Source organism: Nelumbo nucifera, chromosome 1, assembly GCF_055504915.1.
Source record: "Nelumbo nucifera cultivar China Antique chromosome 1, China Antique-T2T, whole genome shotgun sequence".
NCBI lineage: Eukaryota > Viridiplantae > Streptophyta > Magnoliopsida > Proteales > Nelumbonaceae > Nelumbo > Nelumbo nucifera.
This window is the reverse complement of record NC_142649.1, coordinates 64,286,524-64,300,864: the sequence shown is the minus strand read 5'-3', so window position 1 is coordinate 64,300,864 and position 14,341 is coordinate 64,286,524. Positions and strand designations below refer to the sequence as shown.

The following is a 14,341-nucleotide window of genomic DNA, read 5'->3' as shown; positions in this document are numbered from 1 at the left end:
TGTTATACAACAATTGTAAGTGCAAACTATTTAACAAGCTTGTGCTTTAAGTTACCTAATATATATAAAACCTAAAGGCAAAAGGCTATACGACCAATTGCTATGCAATTGCCTAGTTGAATCTTTTTTTATATAACGTAAATGAAATCTTATAATCTTTCCATTTTCATGTTTTTAACCATTATCATTACAAATTTAATCAATTGCAATGATACCATTGAATAAAAAAATCATAACTTGTCCATTCTCCTTTTCGTCTTTTATATTTAATACTAAACATGTAATTATTTACAATGGTACCACTGTTAATTATTTACAATGATGCTAGTAAACGTTACCTTTTTTCATATTTGTTAAAAATTGTCTGTATCTCTCATTTAATTTTATAATAACTTTTTTTAATCGAAAGTCCAATTAAATTATTGATATTATAAATAAAAGTAATTTGTAATAATTTTTATAAATAAAAATAGTAATCTTATAAAATTAAATTTGCTATGAGTTAACTTTAAAACTATTTTTTTTATTAAATTGAATTCTATTTAAAATAAATACATTAATTAATCTCTATATTAGGCCTATACATAACTTGGCCCATGATCACACCAAATTAAGACTGTCACAGGGCCCTTTCTACTTCATTTTCTTTCGAAAAACTCCATACAAAATAAAAATAGAGCATATGAGAATAAGGATGTCAACCCAATGACTCATAAACCAATTTCCAACTTAAATTAATGGCTCTTGAATTTTCAAAATGCGTTACAAAAAATACAATTGAAAGATTGCAACATAGGTTAGGTTGGTATTTTGTTGAACATTATAGGGTTGAACGGGTTGGTACGGTTTGATTCAACTCTAACCCAACCCTCCCATGCTTTGACTCAAACCCAACCCAACCCAACTCAATGCTATGCAATTTTCTAAACCTACCCATTGTTTATAAGTTTAACTCCACACCAACCAAACCTGTCCTATAGTATTTCAATTGTATTTTTTTTGTGATATTTTTTTAAAAACTCAAGAACCATTAATTTAAGTTGAAAATTGGGTTATGGGTTCCAAGATATCACTTCTCCAAAGTGAAAGAAAAAAAAAAACCTCACAAACAAATAGTAAAATAAATCATATACTCCCCGTTGGGTACCCAGTCTTCCTATCCCTGGCGGGGTGGGGACGAGGATAGGGATTTAATAGGGATCCCGACAAGGGACGGGATCGGGGATGGAAAGTGAAGTCATTGCCATGCTTCAACCCCAATTATATATATAAAATATTGAGTGCATATTATTATTATATATGATATTATTTATGCATATTATATATGAACATATATATCAAAATATATTTAAAATGTTATCTATATGTTTAAAAAATTTCCTTATTTTGAGTAAATTTATTTTTTCAAAAAATATTGTTAATTAAAAAATTTTGGGGATTCGGGTCTTTGTGAGGAACCCATCTCCATTGAGGATTGAGGATGGAGGACAACTTTTATCTCCAATGGGGGGGTCAAGGTTGGGTCAATGAATGATTTATTTCAAAGTTGGGGTTGGGGACGGGGAATATGATCCTGACCCCAAACCTGCACCGTTACCATTCCTAAGGGTTAGCCACATTTGAACCTAATCAAAACTCTTACTTACCCCTAAATTCAAATTGGATTAAAACAATCATGAGAATAAATCATAAACTTGAATGTTAGGGGTTAGAAGTTAGACAAAATTACAAGAATACATATAGGGTATTATGACCCGATTGGCCAAATCAACCAAACCTGCACTCCATTTGAGTTAAATAATCAATAAACCATAATATGCCTGATCCTAACCGGGGTGAATCAAGATGATGTAAGGGTGATTCCAGATGAAGTTACCATTTAACTTTGACCTATTTACATCCGGTAGGTGATAAGTCCAACCTTGTCAGGCCCTGCCATGATTCCCAAGTTTAAAGTTTCCATCAAATAACAACTCTCTCTACTTCCCCTCTCTCTAGATTTGAAGTTTTAGGGTTTGTATGAGAAAGCTATTTGGAACGTTTGGGTTGGGTAATAAGGAGTTAAAAGGACATCAACATTTATTATGTGTGCTTTTGGAAAGATGGGCATTTTTGTCAATTGCTCTCTAATAGAAATCTTTCCTGTTGTGTAGGGGAGAAGCTTTGCGTACTTGGGAGAGCCAAAGAGACATACAAAAAAAACACTCCCACTTACGACTTCTCTTCTCGTTCGAAGAAACTTTCAGAGGGGGTTGAGAAAAAGAGTGTCCACAAAGAAACCAACATGTCTCTGGGTTATGCAGAGAAGCTTTCTTACAGGGAAGACGTGGGCACAGTTGGAATGTCCGAGATCTTCGACCCACCTGATCTTTTGCAACAAAAAGTGTGTGTTTTTTTTCTCTCGTTACCGTATTTCTCAAACGAGTTATCTGATTTGCTCTTGTTGTTTCTGTATCGGGTTATACTTGTCAGTTCAATTGAAGAGTTTAATCTTCCCAAAGTTGCAGAACTAATGTAATTTACTTATAAGCCATTCATAAAATTGGGAAAGTATAGTACGTCTGTTTACTGTATAACTAGTCTGTTGGCTTAAAATTGTGTTAGCTTTTTGTTGGATGTTTTGATCAGTGTGGGATTTTGTATGTGCAACATTGGAGTAATTCGCCTTTATTCTTCTATTGATTAATAACTTTGCTTTCAGTTCAAAATTGTTGAACATTGAAAATGCTTAATGCGTAGCGAGGTTAACTTGGATTCCCGTATCTTGTTTAATTATTTATTTATGCTGTTTAAGAAGCAAACAATGCCAAATCGTTGTTTTGGCTTTATTCAGGAGCGTGGAGGTTGGGAAAACCTTTTATCTTACGTTTTTTTTTTTTTACACTCTAGCTGATAAATTATTCAAGAAGATAATACATGATGGGAGCAAGTTTCTGATCAGGAAAGTATGATTCAAGCATGCATAAGTTTTTCCTTCGATTTTTTTTTTTGGAACCGCAAGTTCATTGTAAGCCAATTTGAGAATGAAATACCGAGAATGTCTGGTATGTATGGAGGAGTATGGAGATACCTGTATACCCCCGTAACCCCCCAGTCCACTCATTCAGATGCTATACTGTCTATGCTGTTGATTGAAGGGTTACCATATCCTTCATGAGATATAAATAGGTCATAACTTTGATGATTACAGTTGGGGAAATGACAGACTGGTGTAATCTGGTATTCTTTCATTACTTGGTGGGCAATGTGATGCTGTCATGTACGAGGCCTGGATGCGCAAAGAAATAGCAGAATCCTGTAAAGGCAGATAGTAAAACATTTCTATGGGTGTGGATAGGAATCTGGTAAAGCTGGGTGTCATTTAAGGTCTGCTTAGAGTTCGTAAGTAGGATCTTCATTTGTTATCAATTACCCTCAACATTTTTTCTTTGTTGTATATGAGTGTGGATAAATGAACTCTTGGATGTTAGCTCATACAATTGAGTTATAATCTTCCTCTGCATCTGGCTTTTAATATGTCTTTTTTGGACATTATGATGGCTCTATTATGAAGTTATTGATAAAATCTCTGCCACTGATGGTTGGCAGATAAAGTGTAAAAAATAGCAGAATAAAAAAATGATATGATCTATATCTCCACCTCACAAATGCTAGTATTTATTTTAGTTCTGTCTTGTTGAGTATTGTGGTTCTTGATTCTCCTGTTATCTTCTTATATTTGTTTAGTGGATTTTCTAATTTTTGAGATATGGTACTGTATTTTTCTCTGTTTTGCTTGTCCTGACTGTTTTAATTTGTTGAATGACAGATTGAGGAACTCGCTATGCTGATAAAAAAGGTTAGAACTTCCAATAAATTAATCAATTCTTTTTTCTCATTACCATTTTTAAGGGCATGTGCATATGATTCTGTTCCATTTAAACTGAATTCAGCTCAACTTAGCCTTAATCCCAATGCTTGTGGCTACATGAATCCTGTCCTACCCTTGTGCTCTGTCAAGGGCATAAATCTGAACTCTTTTTGGTTAGTTACATTGTTCTGTTCCATTTAATGTTTTCTAATTGTTTTGTCTGTTTTTGCAGAGTAAACACCTAGTAGTATTTACAGGTGCAGGAATATCAACCTCTTGTGGTATACCTGATTTTCGTGGTCCCAAAGGAGTTTGGACACTTCAGGTGAAAACCTTGGGCTTATTGAACAATTTATGAATCGGGATTTATTATGTTAGGGAAGTTATTCAAGACACCCCCTTCCCAGTTTAAAGGGAAACATAAGGTATCTCCATTTGTAGATTCTTTATCTTATCCAATCTAACCATAGTAGTATGCATATACACATGGCTCATGTGTGTGTGTGTGTGGGGGGGGGGTGCTATATACTTTACCTATGAAGCCTGAAATAGTGGGATCACATGCTCTTCATGATCTGTGCTATATACTTTAACTTTTTCCTAGCCATTTGAAAGAACAATAAATCCAAAGCATAGTAGCATGTATTGATATCCTTGGCTGTTTTATATTCTCTTGGTCAGTGAATAACTTGGAACTACTTGTATTCTCTTAGTAGCATATATTGTTCTCTTTTCTTCTCGTGGGTGATTGCTGGTCACCTTCCTTTGTATCCTGTCATTTCTTTTATTTTAATAAAAGTTTTCTTTTATTACCCAAAATTATCTAGAACTACTTGTTGGATGTAGTCATAGACCCTTGTCTTTTTGGGAGCCTATGGTACAGAGATTTACAAAGAGACTAGCATATTGGAGGTGAAATTATATTGATTTGTAGCAATCACACTCAAAATATACTTTTTCCCACTTCCTAATCTACTTTTTCTCAACCGTTAGTTGGATGCAAGGTTCAGAATTTTTATATGATACACCCTGTATTGGTATCATATTGTATTGAGAGGTCACCAGTATGCCTTTTTTAAGGCTTTTCCAAAATCTCACATTTTAAATGTTAAATAATATTTAAACGGGCTCCTGGTCAAAATATAGAAGTAAAAAAGGTTAGTTTTTGGTAGTCTTGAAACACCCAATATGGATGTTTGTGTGTATCGAGTGTATTGATACTTTGAACCATGGTTGGCTGCCAATGGGTTGAGTTTTGGTACAAGTTTTGCTTAACCTGACCAAGTAAAATGGGATCCAAGTCCAGTCTGCCCCTTCTCATGGATAATACTCCTATACCATGTCAATGAACCCGACCTGAGGGCTGAGACCCGATCCTGACTTGATAGGGTTGGGTCCCAAGGTGGGTTTTACCACTTAGCCCAACCCACTGACATCCCTAGGCTTTAGAGCCCCTATAAAGGTGAATAAGAGATTGGAGCATATAATGAGGGTTATTTTGTAGGAACTGATTCATCTTTTTTTTTTGGGTGTGGGAATTGGGAGATTCTAGGAGGGATCATCTTATAAAATGGGGAATGGTGTTTAGTATTGGGAGATGGACTAGGTAGATTAGCCTTGATAAACACCCTATAATCTTGTTTTGTGTCTTTGTCCAATACTTCTCTGTTATGGTTTTTATAGGGGTCTCAAGGATCATAGACTTACACTCTTGCTTCTAGAAATTTTAGAGGATGTTTGGTTGGATCATAATTTTAAGATGGTAGACTTTGAGGAATTGACTATTTGGCTACTTTTTCTTCTATAGCTTTTCTCAAGGCCCTTTTTTTCTGATAAAGGGTATATATTTATATTAAACAGCACGAAGGGAATGGGTAGATTTTCCCTGTACAACAAGAGGTTGTACTCGGGGAATACTTGGACCTTATCACCACACTTAATGCCTCCTTTCTCAATTTGCGATCCACTTCTGATCTCCTATTCTTTTGCTAGCAGTATCTAAGAATACCGTTTTTTTTTTTGTTTGGGGGGGGGTTGCTAGATGGTGACCTTTGCTTGATATATACACATTTTGGCCAAATTTTCTCTCCACAAAAATAGGAAAATATTATGGGAATGCATGAAAGCAGCCATCCCATGGATAATTTGGGAAGAATGAAATGCTAGGATCCTTTCAAATAAACAACAATCCAGAGATTCAATATTGGATTGATTGAAATCATATCTACTAATTGGGTGAAGACAAAGGAAGGAATTCTCATACTGGTCTATGGATGATATTTCTTAGAGGATGGTGAATGGTGGCAGCAGCAATGTTAGAAGGGAAATATATACTATTGCACTGACTCATCCTCCACATAACATGCTAAAATTGAATTTTGATGGTCTGGGAATCCTGGGGATTTAGGTATAAGAGGTGCCTTTTGGGGGGGCCACGGGAGGCGTTATATTGGTTTCTCAGGGTCAATAGGAGTTGGGAACTCATTTAGAATAGAATTATAAGCAGTTATTGTAGATTTGAGATTAGCAATGTCATCGGGTTTTAGTGGCTTGATTGTTGAAGGGGACTCTAAAATTGCAATAGGTTGGCTGAGAGGTGAAATGATGGGGCCATGGACTTATACTTAAGATCTGAGAGGCAAAATACCTGGATCATAGACTGAAGGCTGATTTTCCTCGCACCCCCCCCACCAACTCCCATGGTAGACTCATTGGTCTGTGAAGCTAAGTAGACATTGCCTAAACCGTAATCTTCTTTTGTAAGGAGAGGCCACACCTCATGCCTCTCCTTGGGATGCTTGTAGTAGTTCTCATATCATGCTAATAAAATCATACTTCAATTATAAAAAAAAAAGTCAAGTAAACATTGCCTAAAGTAGGATGATTATCCTTTAGACTAAAATTCAGCTTCATTAGGCTCTTTTGGGCATAGTTGAGGATGGGGGTGCATGCTGGTTACCCAGATTTGAAGAATTTACACTGCACAGGGACCGGGCTCTCGTGGTTGGCCCCTTCAAATTTTAAGCTATGCTCTGCCAAGCTTGCCCAAGTTTCACCATATACTTCTTTCTCTGTCATAAAAAATGTTTTACAAATTACTGATAAAAAAACACGATTTCTTTGTTAGAATTTTTTTTACTTGTTATGATTTTTTGCTTTTCCCTTTTGAGTTGTAGCGTGAAGGCAAAGGTGTCCCTGAAGCATCACTACCATTTCACCGGGCAATGCCAAGTGTGACTCATATGGCATTGGTTGAACTAGAGAAAGCTGGTATCTTGAAGTTTCTCATTAGCCAGGTATATTCACATTGTTGTTATCCTATGGACATAGGATATTAATATTTAATATCCATTGTGCACTGTGCATCTTCTGGTAAGAGAAATATGATCTTGGAGATGTTTGTTGAATTCTTTTTTCTGCAACTCTGAATTTTTTTTTTTTACATTATCTGAAGGCAAAGTTATACAAATCAGATGTTTTACGTTCCCTTACCTTCATCTTATCAAAAAATGAATTAGGGATGTTCATGCCCTTTCTTCCTTTTCCTCTTCCTCTTCCTCTTCCTCTTCCTCTTCCTCTTCCCCTTTCTTTTTTCTTTTTCTTTTATTTTGTTTTCTTTGCATGTTTCCATGGAATGCAAAACTGTCTTGCTGAAGAGATGTTGGTCTAATTTTTGGGCTTGTCCTTAAATGCCACATTTGATTGAATTGCCCTAATCAAATGAGTAGGAGGAGCAGAGCACTCTATTGGAGTTGGGCATCATTGAGGTTGTTGAATCTCAAGTCCTTGTATTGTTTTGACCTGTATCATTTTAATGGGTTCTTTTTGTATATATTATTTTTTTTTTCTAATAACAGAGATATGCCATCTTAGTGTTTTTATTTTTTATTTTTTAATTTCAATCTTGCGTCACTTTCTTGCTCCTTGAAAAATCTGATTGAGATTCTCAAATTACATTGGAGTACAGAACTTTATATATCCTTCAACTGGAACTCTGTTGAAAATTTGAATTTGCTTAATCAAAATGAAAGCTCAAAATTCTTGAATGTACATGCATATTGAAAGTCAAAACCCTGGTTTGGCTTGCCAGGTTGTAGAAGGCACTAGGGTGAAACTGAAGATACTATTGTCCTATTTTTGAATGCACAGCATTTCTGTTTCAACATATATTTTTCTGCATATGGATGGACTGCACATTTCACTTGCCATTAAGTGATTGACAAAACCTCAACATGACAGTATTATCAACACCTTGTAGGGATAAGCTGTTATTTCAAAAAAATAAAAAAAAGAGATAAGTTGTTTTGGTATCTTTTCTTTTCACATTCCTTGACTATTTGCTTTTACCTCATTAAGCCTTGCATCCTTTCTAGATGAGTATCTACCTGTATGTTAATCATCGTTAAAAATACTCAACTTTATTTTTTTTTTAATTTAACCTTTCTCCTTAAAATTTTTATACTTTCCAGAATGTGGATAGTCTTCATCTTCGATCTGGAATCCCAAGGGAGAAGCTTTCTGAATTACATGGAAACTCCTTCCGGGAACTTTGCCCTTCTTGTGGAGCAGAGTAAGTTGATATTTTACTTGCACTATCCGCTATGGAAACTGTAGTTGATGGATTGAGTGGGAAATTAGGTTTTAGTCTCTAGTGCAGAGTATAGACTTGGAAATTATTTGTCTTGATTCTCTTAGGGTTTGGTGTGTATTAATTTAAAGGTATTTGCGGGATTTTGAGGTGGAAACTATTGGAATGAAGGAGACATCTAGACGTTGTTCTGATGTTAATTGTGGTGCAAAGCTCAGGGATACAGTGCTTGATTGGGAGGTAACTTGTTTTCCTTTTCCTTGGTTGCCCTACAGTTAAAATGTTAAGATGTTGTATTTGTTTCTTTTAGTAATAATTTTTTTTTCCTTTATTGATCTTCAAAAAAAATGTTAAGATGTACAAAGTTATATTTTCTTTTTTCTGTTGTGAAGAAACATCTTTTAGGAATGGAAACCAATTGTGAGGGTCAACCCTTTGTTATATTTCTCCTTTTTGAAGGAGTGACACAAACTATGGGGAATCTGAATAATCACAAGTATTGGAAATGTATCCCTAAAATATTGATCTGTTCCAAACCTTGAAATATCAGTGATATCTGAGGCCAGAGAAATACAAAATTTCAAAAATTTAGGTAATATTGTTAAAGCCGAAGATTTAATGGGGAGAGTTTCTAAAGCCTAAATGATTACTTCAAATCCGATATTGTTTTTGTTTTTCACCATTTTGCTCCCAAATTCATTGTTTTGATCTTTTGATTTCTTGTTTTTTACTTTGATGTCCACTAAATAATTGCTGAAGTGGTTATCAGATATTTCTTATAAACACAAAGGAAGTTTACATGGAAATGCACATACTCTTGTGACTTTTTTTTTTTTTTTGATGAATTACTCTTGTGACTTTTTGGTTGCATTCTTTTAGTTCATCATGCTTACATGCATGATATTTCTTGTATTTATTTTTGAAAAAGACAATGAATTAATAGAGAAAAATAAAAAGAAAAATTATGAGCCAAATTGCAGCCGCCAATGAAGCGACAGCTCCATTTAGTGAGAAACTATACTATTTCAGCTCCAAAGTACATCTAACAAACTGGCTTACAACCCAAAAACATTTTGTCCCGTGTTATTGGCATGCATGGGTACATCTTTCAAGGCTCTGTCTTTTATTTTTTTGATAATTGAAGAAGAATTTTATTAAGAAAATATGAGAATTGTTACAAGCAGCCCACTGAGAGGCACGAGGTGCGACCTCCCTTAAAAAGTAAAAATCACATAGTACCAAGGATCAAGACCTGCCAACCCATTGTATGCTAACATTCATGTTTCTTAGTAACCAGTAGGCATTTTTTGATAGGATCTTGTAGCACCAAATACTTGAGTTTGGATCTGTTAACCAGCCTACAACAGTCTTGGAGTCACCTTCAGTTTGAAGGTTCTCAACACCAAGTTAATTAGCAATCTGAATACCTTGTAAAGCTGCCAACAATTCAGCCCTATTTGAGTGTCCTATTCCCATTGGGCCCGAGTACAGGACTAAGATATTACCATCCTTATCTCTCAAAACCCCTCCTATACCTGAGGGGCCAGGATTTCCTTGACTGCTTCCATCAAAGTTCAATTTTACACAACCTTCCGGTGGCGGATTCCATACTATAGATGTCCTTTCCTTCTTGAGGGAGGTACTAGCCACCTCTATCCAGTTCCTTCTAAAGTCATCAAAGGAGAACAAATGGAAGAATTCTGAAGTTCTCAACCAATGAATTGCCCTTATTAAGATACACTCTTTGATATTCGGGAGACTTCGTTCCTTTTCTTGAAAAATTCTTGCATTCCTTTCCTCCCAAATTGTCCAAAGTGTAGCTGCTCTGATACATTTCCACATGACCCTCCCTCTTTTTGTGGGCCATCCAAAGACTAACAGGTCAAAAAGCAGACTTACATCAGTGGGTAAATTCCACCTGGCACCTGCAACCATATAAGGCAAAAATCCAATCCCAAATAGCAACAACAAAGGAGCAGGAAATTAGTAAGTGGAAGCAGTCCTCACCATTAACTTTGCAAAGAATACACCAGCTAGGGGACAAGCACATAAAAGGCCTCCTTTTTTGTAAGAGGTCTAGCATATTGATTTTCCCATAAAACACTTCCCAACAAAGCAAGATAATTTTGGAGGGAACAGGCTTAGCCCAAAGCTCCTTTACAGGAAAAACCAACTCAATGGAGGAAGAACAAAGGACTTTCAAAAAGGAGGCACAAGAAAAGGAGCCTTTTGGGTGGGGGGACCAAATCCTCTTGTCTGATTGTAAAGGATTCAAAAAAACATTATAGGAATCAAAAGAAGTTGAGAAACATCACCAACTTCAGCATCCCTCAAGCCCCGACGGAAGCCAAAATCCCAATTTAAAGACATGCAAAAAGGGGGAGGAATGGAAATTAGAGACGACCTTATTCTTAAAAAAGGAAATAGAGTAGAGAGGAGGGAAAATGTCTTTTAAGGCTGAATTTCCCACTTTTATCTTTCCAAAAGAGAGCAGAAATCCCTGAGCAAACATCATACTTGACGAGATTAAGAAATTGGGGAAGGATGCTATGAATCGCTTTCCAAGGAGTTGTCAAAGTAGCCTGTTGAGAAACACCAACATCCCAACCATTATTTGAGTGGCCATGAATACTAGCTATCACCTCATGCCATAATCTCCCTCTTTTCAAGGGCCATCTCCATAGCCACTTACCTAACAAAGCTGTATTCTTCAAGACTAAATTTCCTATCCCCAATCCACCTTCTTCCCTACTTCTACACACACACACACACACACACTATATCCCACCTTATTAAGTAATCCTTCTTCTCTTCCCCTAGCTACCATAGAAAATTCCTCATTTTCTTCTCCAACTTCTTTGCCTCCCTAGAGGGGATTCTAAAAACAAAGAGATAATAAACTTGGCAAGTTAGCTAGAGTGGGTCTTAACAATGTTACTCTTACCTCCTAGAGAGATATAGTTCTTTCTTTTTCCAAGTAGCTAATCTTTTTTCAAACCTCTCTAGGATTGGAGTCCAAAAACTGCTTTCCTTCGGGTTAGCACCTAAAGGGAGCCCAAGATAAGACAGAGGCCAAGAAGCCACTTGACAATTTAAGCACTCAGCAATGGACTCAATGGTCCCTTCATCCAAATTTATTCCCACTACACAACTCTTATCCAGGTTTAGTTTTCAATTAGAGACACTTCAAAGTAACTTATCAAGCTCTTTAGATTCCTCACTCTCCATAAGTCACCCCCTTAATTGAAAATGATGATATCATTTTTTTTATTAGACTTGGAGTTTCCCTCTATCTCAATCTGCTGTAACCCCAATTGTTTGGCCAGTTTTACACCTTGATGTAGTGCCAAGATTTCCGCTCTTAAGGAATCTCCAACTCCTACTGGACCTGAATTTACCAACTCAGAAACTATACTTGGTCGAAGTTGTGTTTTCTTCCAAGTTCCAACTTCTAGGTAGAATTTGTATCCAGATACTTAAAAGAGGAAGCCTGCATGGTTCTGTGGACTATCGTGGATTTAAAGTGGAAAGAAAAAAAGGATAGGCTGTATGTACACTAGGTAGACTGCTTATGTTTTCAATTGTTATGGCTCAGTGATTTAAAAGGTGCGCCTAGGTGCTCAAAAGGCGCACGGCTAGTGCGCCTAGGCATGCGCCTTTTGAAAATTTGCCGCTTTTTCCTTTTTCTTGAATCTGACCGCTGGGCTTGGGGCTCCGCCCCCGGACCCCCGTGCCATACCCCTCGAGGCCAGCCCAAACAAGTCCATGTTAGGGTCTTAAATTCTTAGATTTCACACAAAAAATAATTTTATAGTTTTAATTGCTTTTAAGAAGATGTTGAAGGTTGGGCGAAATTTCAAAAATTTCTCTCTCCCATCTAGGAATCGCATTCCCTATTTTAGAAAACTACATTTTCAAGGATTGTTCTTGAATCCAAAACCAGACCAGATCTGAAACCAAAATAGAGGAGAGGGATATACTTGATACGAAGTAATAGTAACTCCCAATGAAGGTGTTTACGCCCAAGGAGAATACCAAAACCTGCTTCCACCGAAGACACAGTGTGAAATGAAGTAGGATCAGTAGGATGGCTCTTCAGCAAGAACCAGGATCCTTCAGCAAGAATCGTACAAGGGCTGGTGAGCACGACTTCAGATTGTTTCTTCAGTCAAGAAACAATATCAAGAACCTTTCTGGATCAATTCCTCAAGAGGAGATCGAACTGGGTAGAGATGGCAAGAATAGGAGAGAATTCTGCAGGTTGCTGTGTTGTATCACTAAGGAACTCACCCCTTTTATTTATAGCCTTCTCAAGATCAACCTCCTAATCTAATCAGGAGAGAGTTCCTTAATCCAAATATGATATTTGGATCTGGACTCTTGAATGGATAAGACTTATCTTATCCTTCAGCTAATCTTAATTAGATTATAAATCCTATCTTGCCTCCTTTTATTTAACTAACTTAAGCCCAGTTCGAATTGGGCTTTAGGCCCTTTAAGTTTATGTGCTCACTTAACCTCTTAACTTGCTGCCTAGTTGGCTCTCTTTGTATGGCGTGGGACCCAAACATTTTCCTACACATCAGCCACATGGGTTCAGCCCAACTTTTGTTACAAGGCTTGGCCGAATTCACTGTAGGACACAGTGAACCCTGAGTCCATCACCATTGGCTCTTAATGGGCCCAACATTTACACTAAATGGTCCTTGGGTCCCAACCACCTTATGAAAACCCAAGGACTATGGGCAGTTGCAAGATTAGCCCATCAGGTATTACCCTCAATGGTCTTACACTTAACCTCTCAACCCATAATGATTAAACACTGCCCGACAAGAGATTACCTCTCCCTTGGCTGCAAGGAACAGTGCTGCACTCTCTACTCACATGGATCCCGAGAATTAAAACCTTTTGCAAACATTTTGAAACCATAATATATATTTATATATATATGTATATCTCTATATAAATATATTTTGCAAAAACAAATTTCAACGGTTGAAATCAACTGTCGGTAGTTTAGATTTCCATCAGAGAGAGTGCATCCTCGATCATTCACTTTGTCTGACAAAGGGGCTGATCCTGTCACTATGATCACCCACTCAGATGAATTCTCGAACTGTCCCAACATACCCAGGTTTTGATCCCTTCTAAGGATCTCACTGATTGGTATATCAAAGGCAGCCTAATCCGACACCTAGTGAAGTACCATAATCGAGTCTAAGGGTCAGGTGTAACATTCCAGTTTTGCCCATCTATCTCCAAGGTTCAGGGCAATACTGGAATTTTGGTCCGGTTCAAGGTTTCAAGAAAACCCACACTGCATGTACCTCAGGTCTCACCTTGTTAGCTGAGACAAGCCACCCCAACCAACTTGGCGGCACATCAGTGTCAGCCTTGGTAGGATAAATCTCCCTAAATCTATCCAACGGCTGTGTAGATTCTAAACTAACACGAGTCTTATAAGTGTCCAGTTTAAGGGTATTACATAGAAACACACCACAATGACATGAATCAATTATGTATTTTATTCATTTACAATAAATGTCATAAGATACATCAATCTGATTGGAGCTAAGGGCATAACTGTCTAACAGATGCTTTATTAAGATGAATGAATGGACATCATTACCAAATAGGGGATTCTTGAAGCTTCGGTGAGTGAGCGAAATCCCCTATTTGGTAATGTTGTCCATTCATTCATCTTAATAAAATATCTTCTTAAAAGCAATTAAAACTATAAAATTATTATTTTTTTGTGTGAAATATATTTAAGACCCTAACATGGACTTGTTTGGGCTTGCCTCGAGGGGTGTGGCACAAAGGCAGCTTGTAGAATTAGGAATGTAATATGTCACATTAACTACTTGATGCAATTGAGAAAAAAAAAGAGATTGTGGGTTTTT

At 36.7% G+C, this 14,341-nt stretch overlaps 1 protein-coding gene across 2 annotated transcripts in view; it reads left to right on the top strand.

Moving 5' to 3' along the window:
• The first annotated feature begins 2,151 nt into the window (after window positions 1-2,151).
• Window positions 2,152-14,341, top strand: part of SRT1 (sirtuin 1) — a 47,012-nt gene continuing 34,822 nt past the window's right edge. The window contains exons 1-6 of one of the 2 annotated variants that reach the window (XM_010254471.3): window positions 2,152-2,383; window positions 3,809-3,838; window positions 4,083-4,175; window positions 7,027-7,146; window positions 8,320-8,420; window positions 8,570-8,678. In XM_010254471.3, the coding sequence (XP_010252773.1) occupies window positions 2,285-2,383; window positions 3,809-3,838; window positions 4,083-4,175; window positions 7,027-7,146; window positions 8,320-8,420; window positions 8,570-8,678 (552 nt within the window). In that variant the 5' untranslated portion in view covers window positions 2,152-2,284. The remainder of the gene's footprint in view (window positions 2,384-3,808; window positions 3,839-4,082; window positions 4,176-7,026; window positions 7,147-8,319; window positions 8,421-8,569; window positions 8,679-14,341) is intronic. The other variant, XM_010254472.3, reaches the window with a different exon arrangement.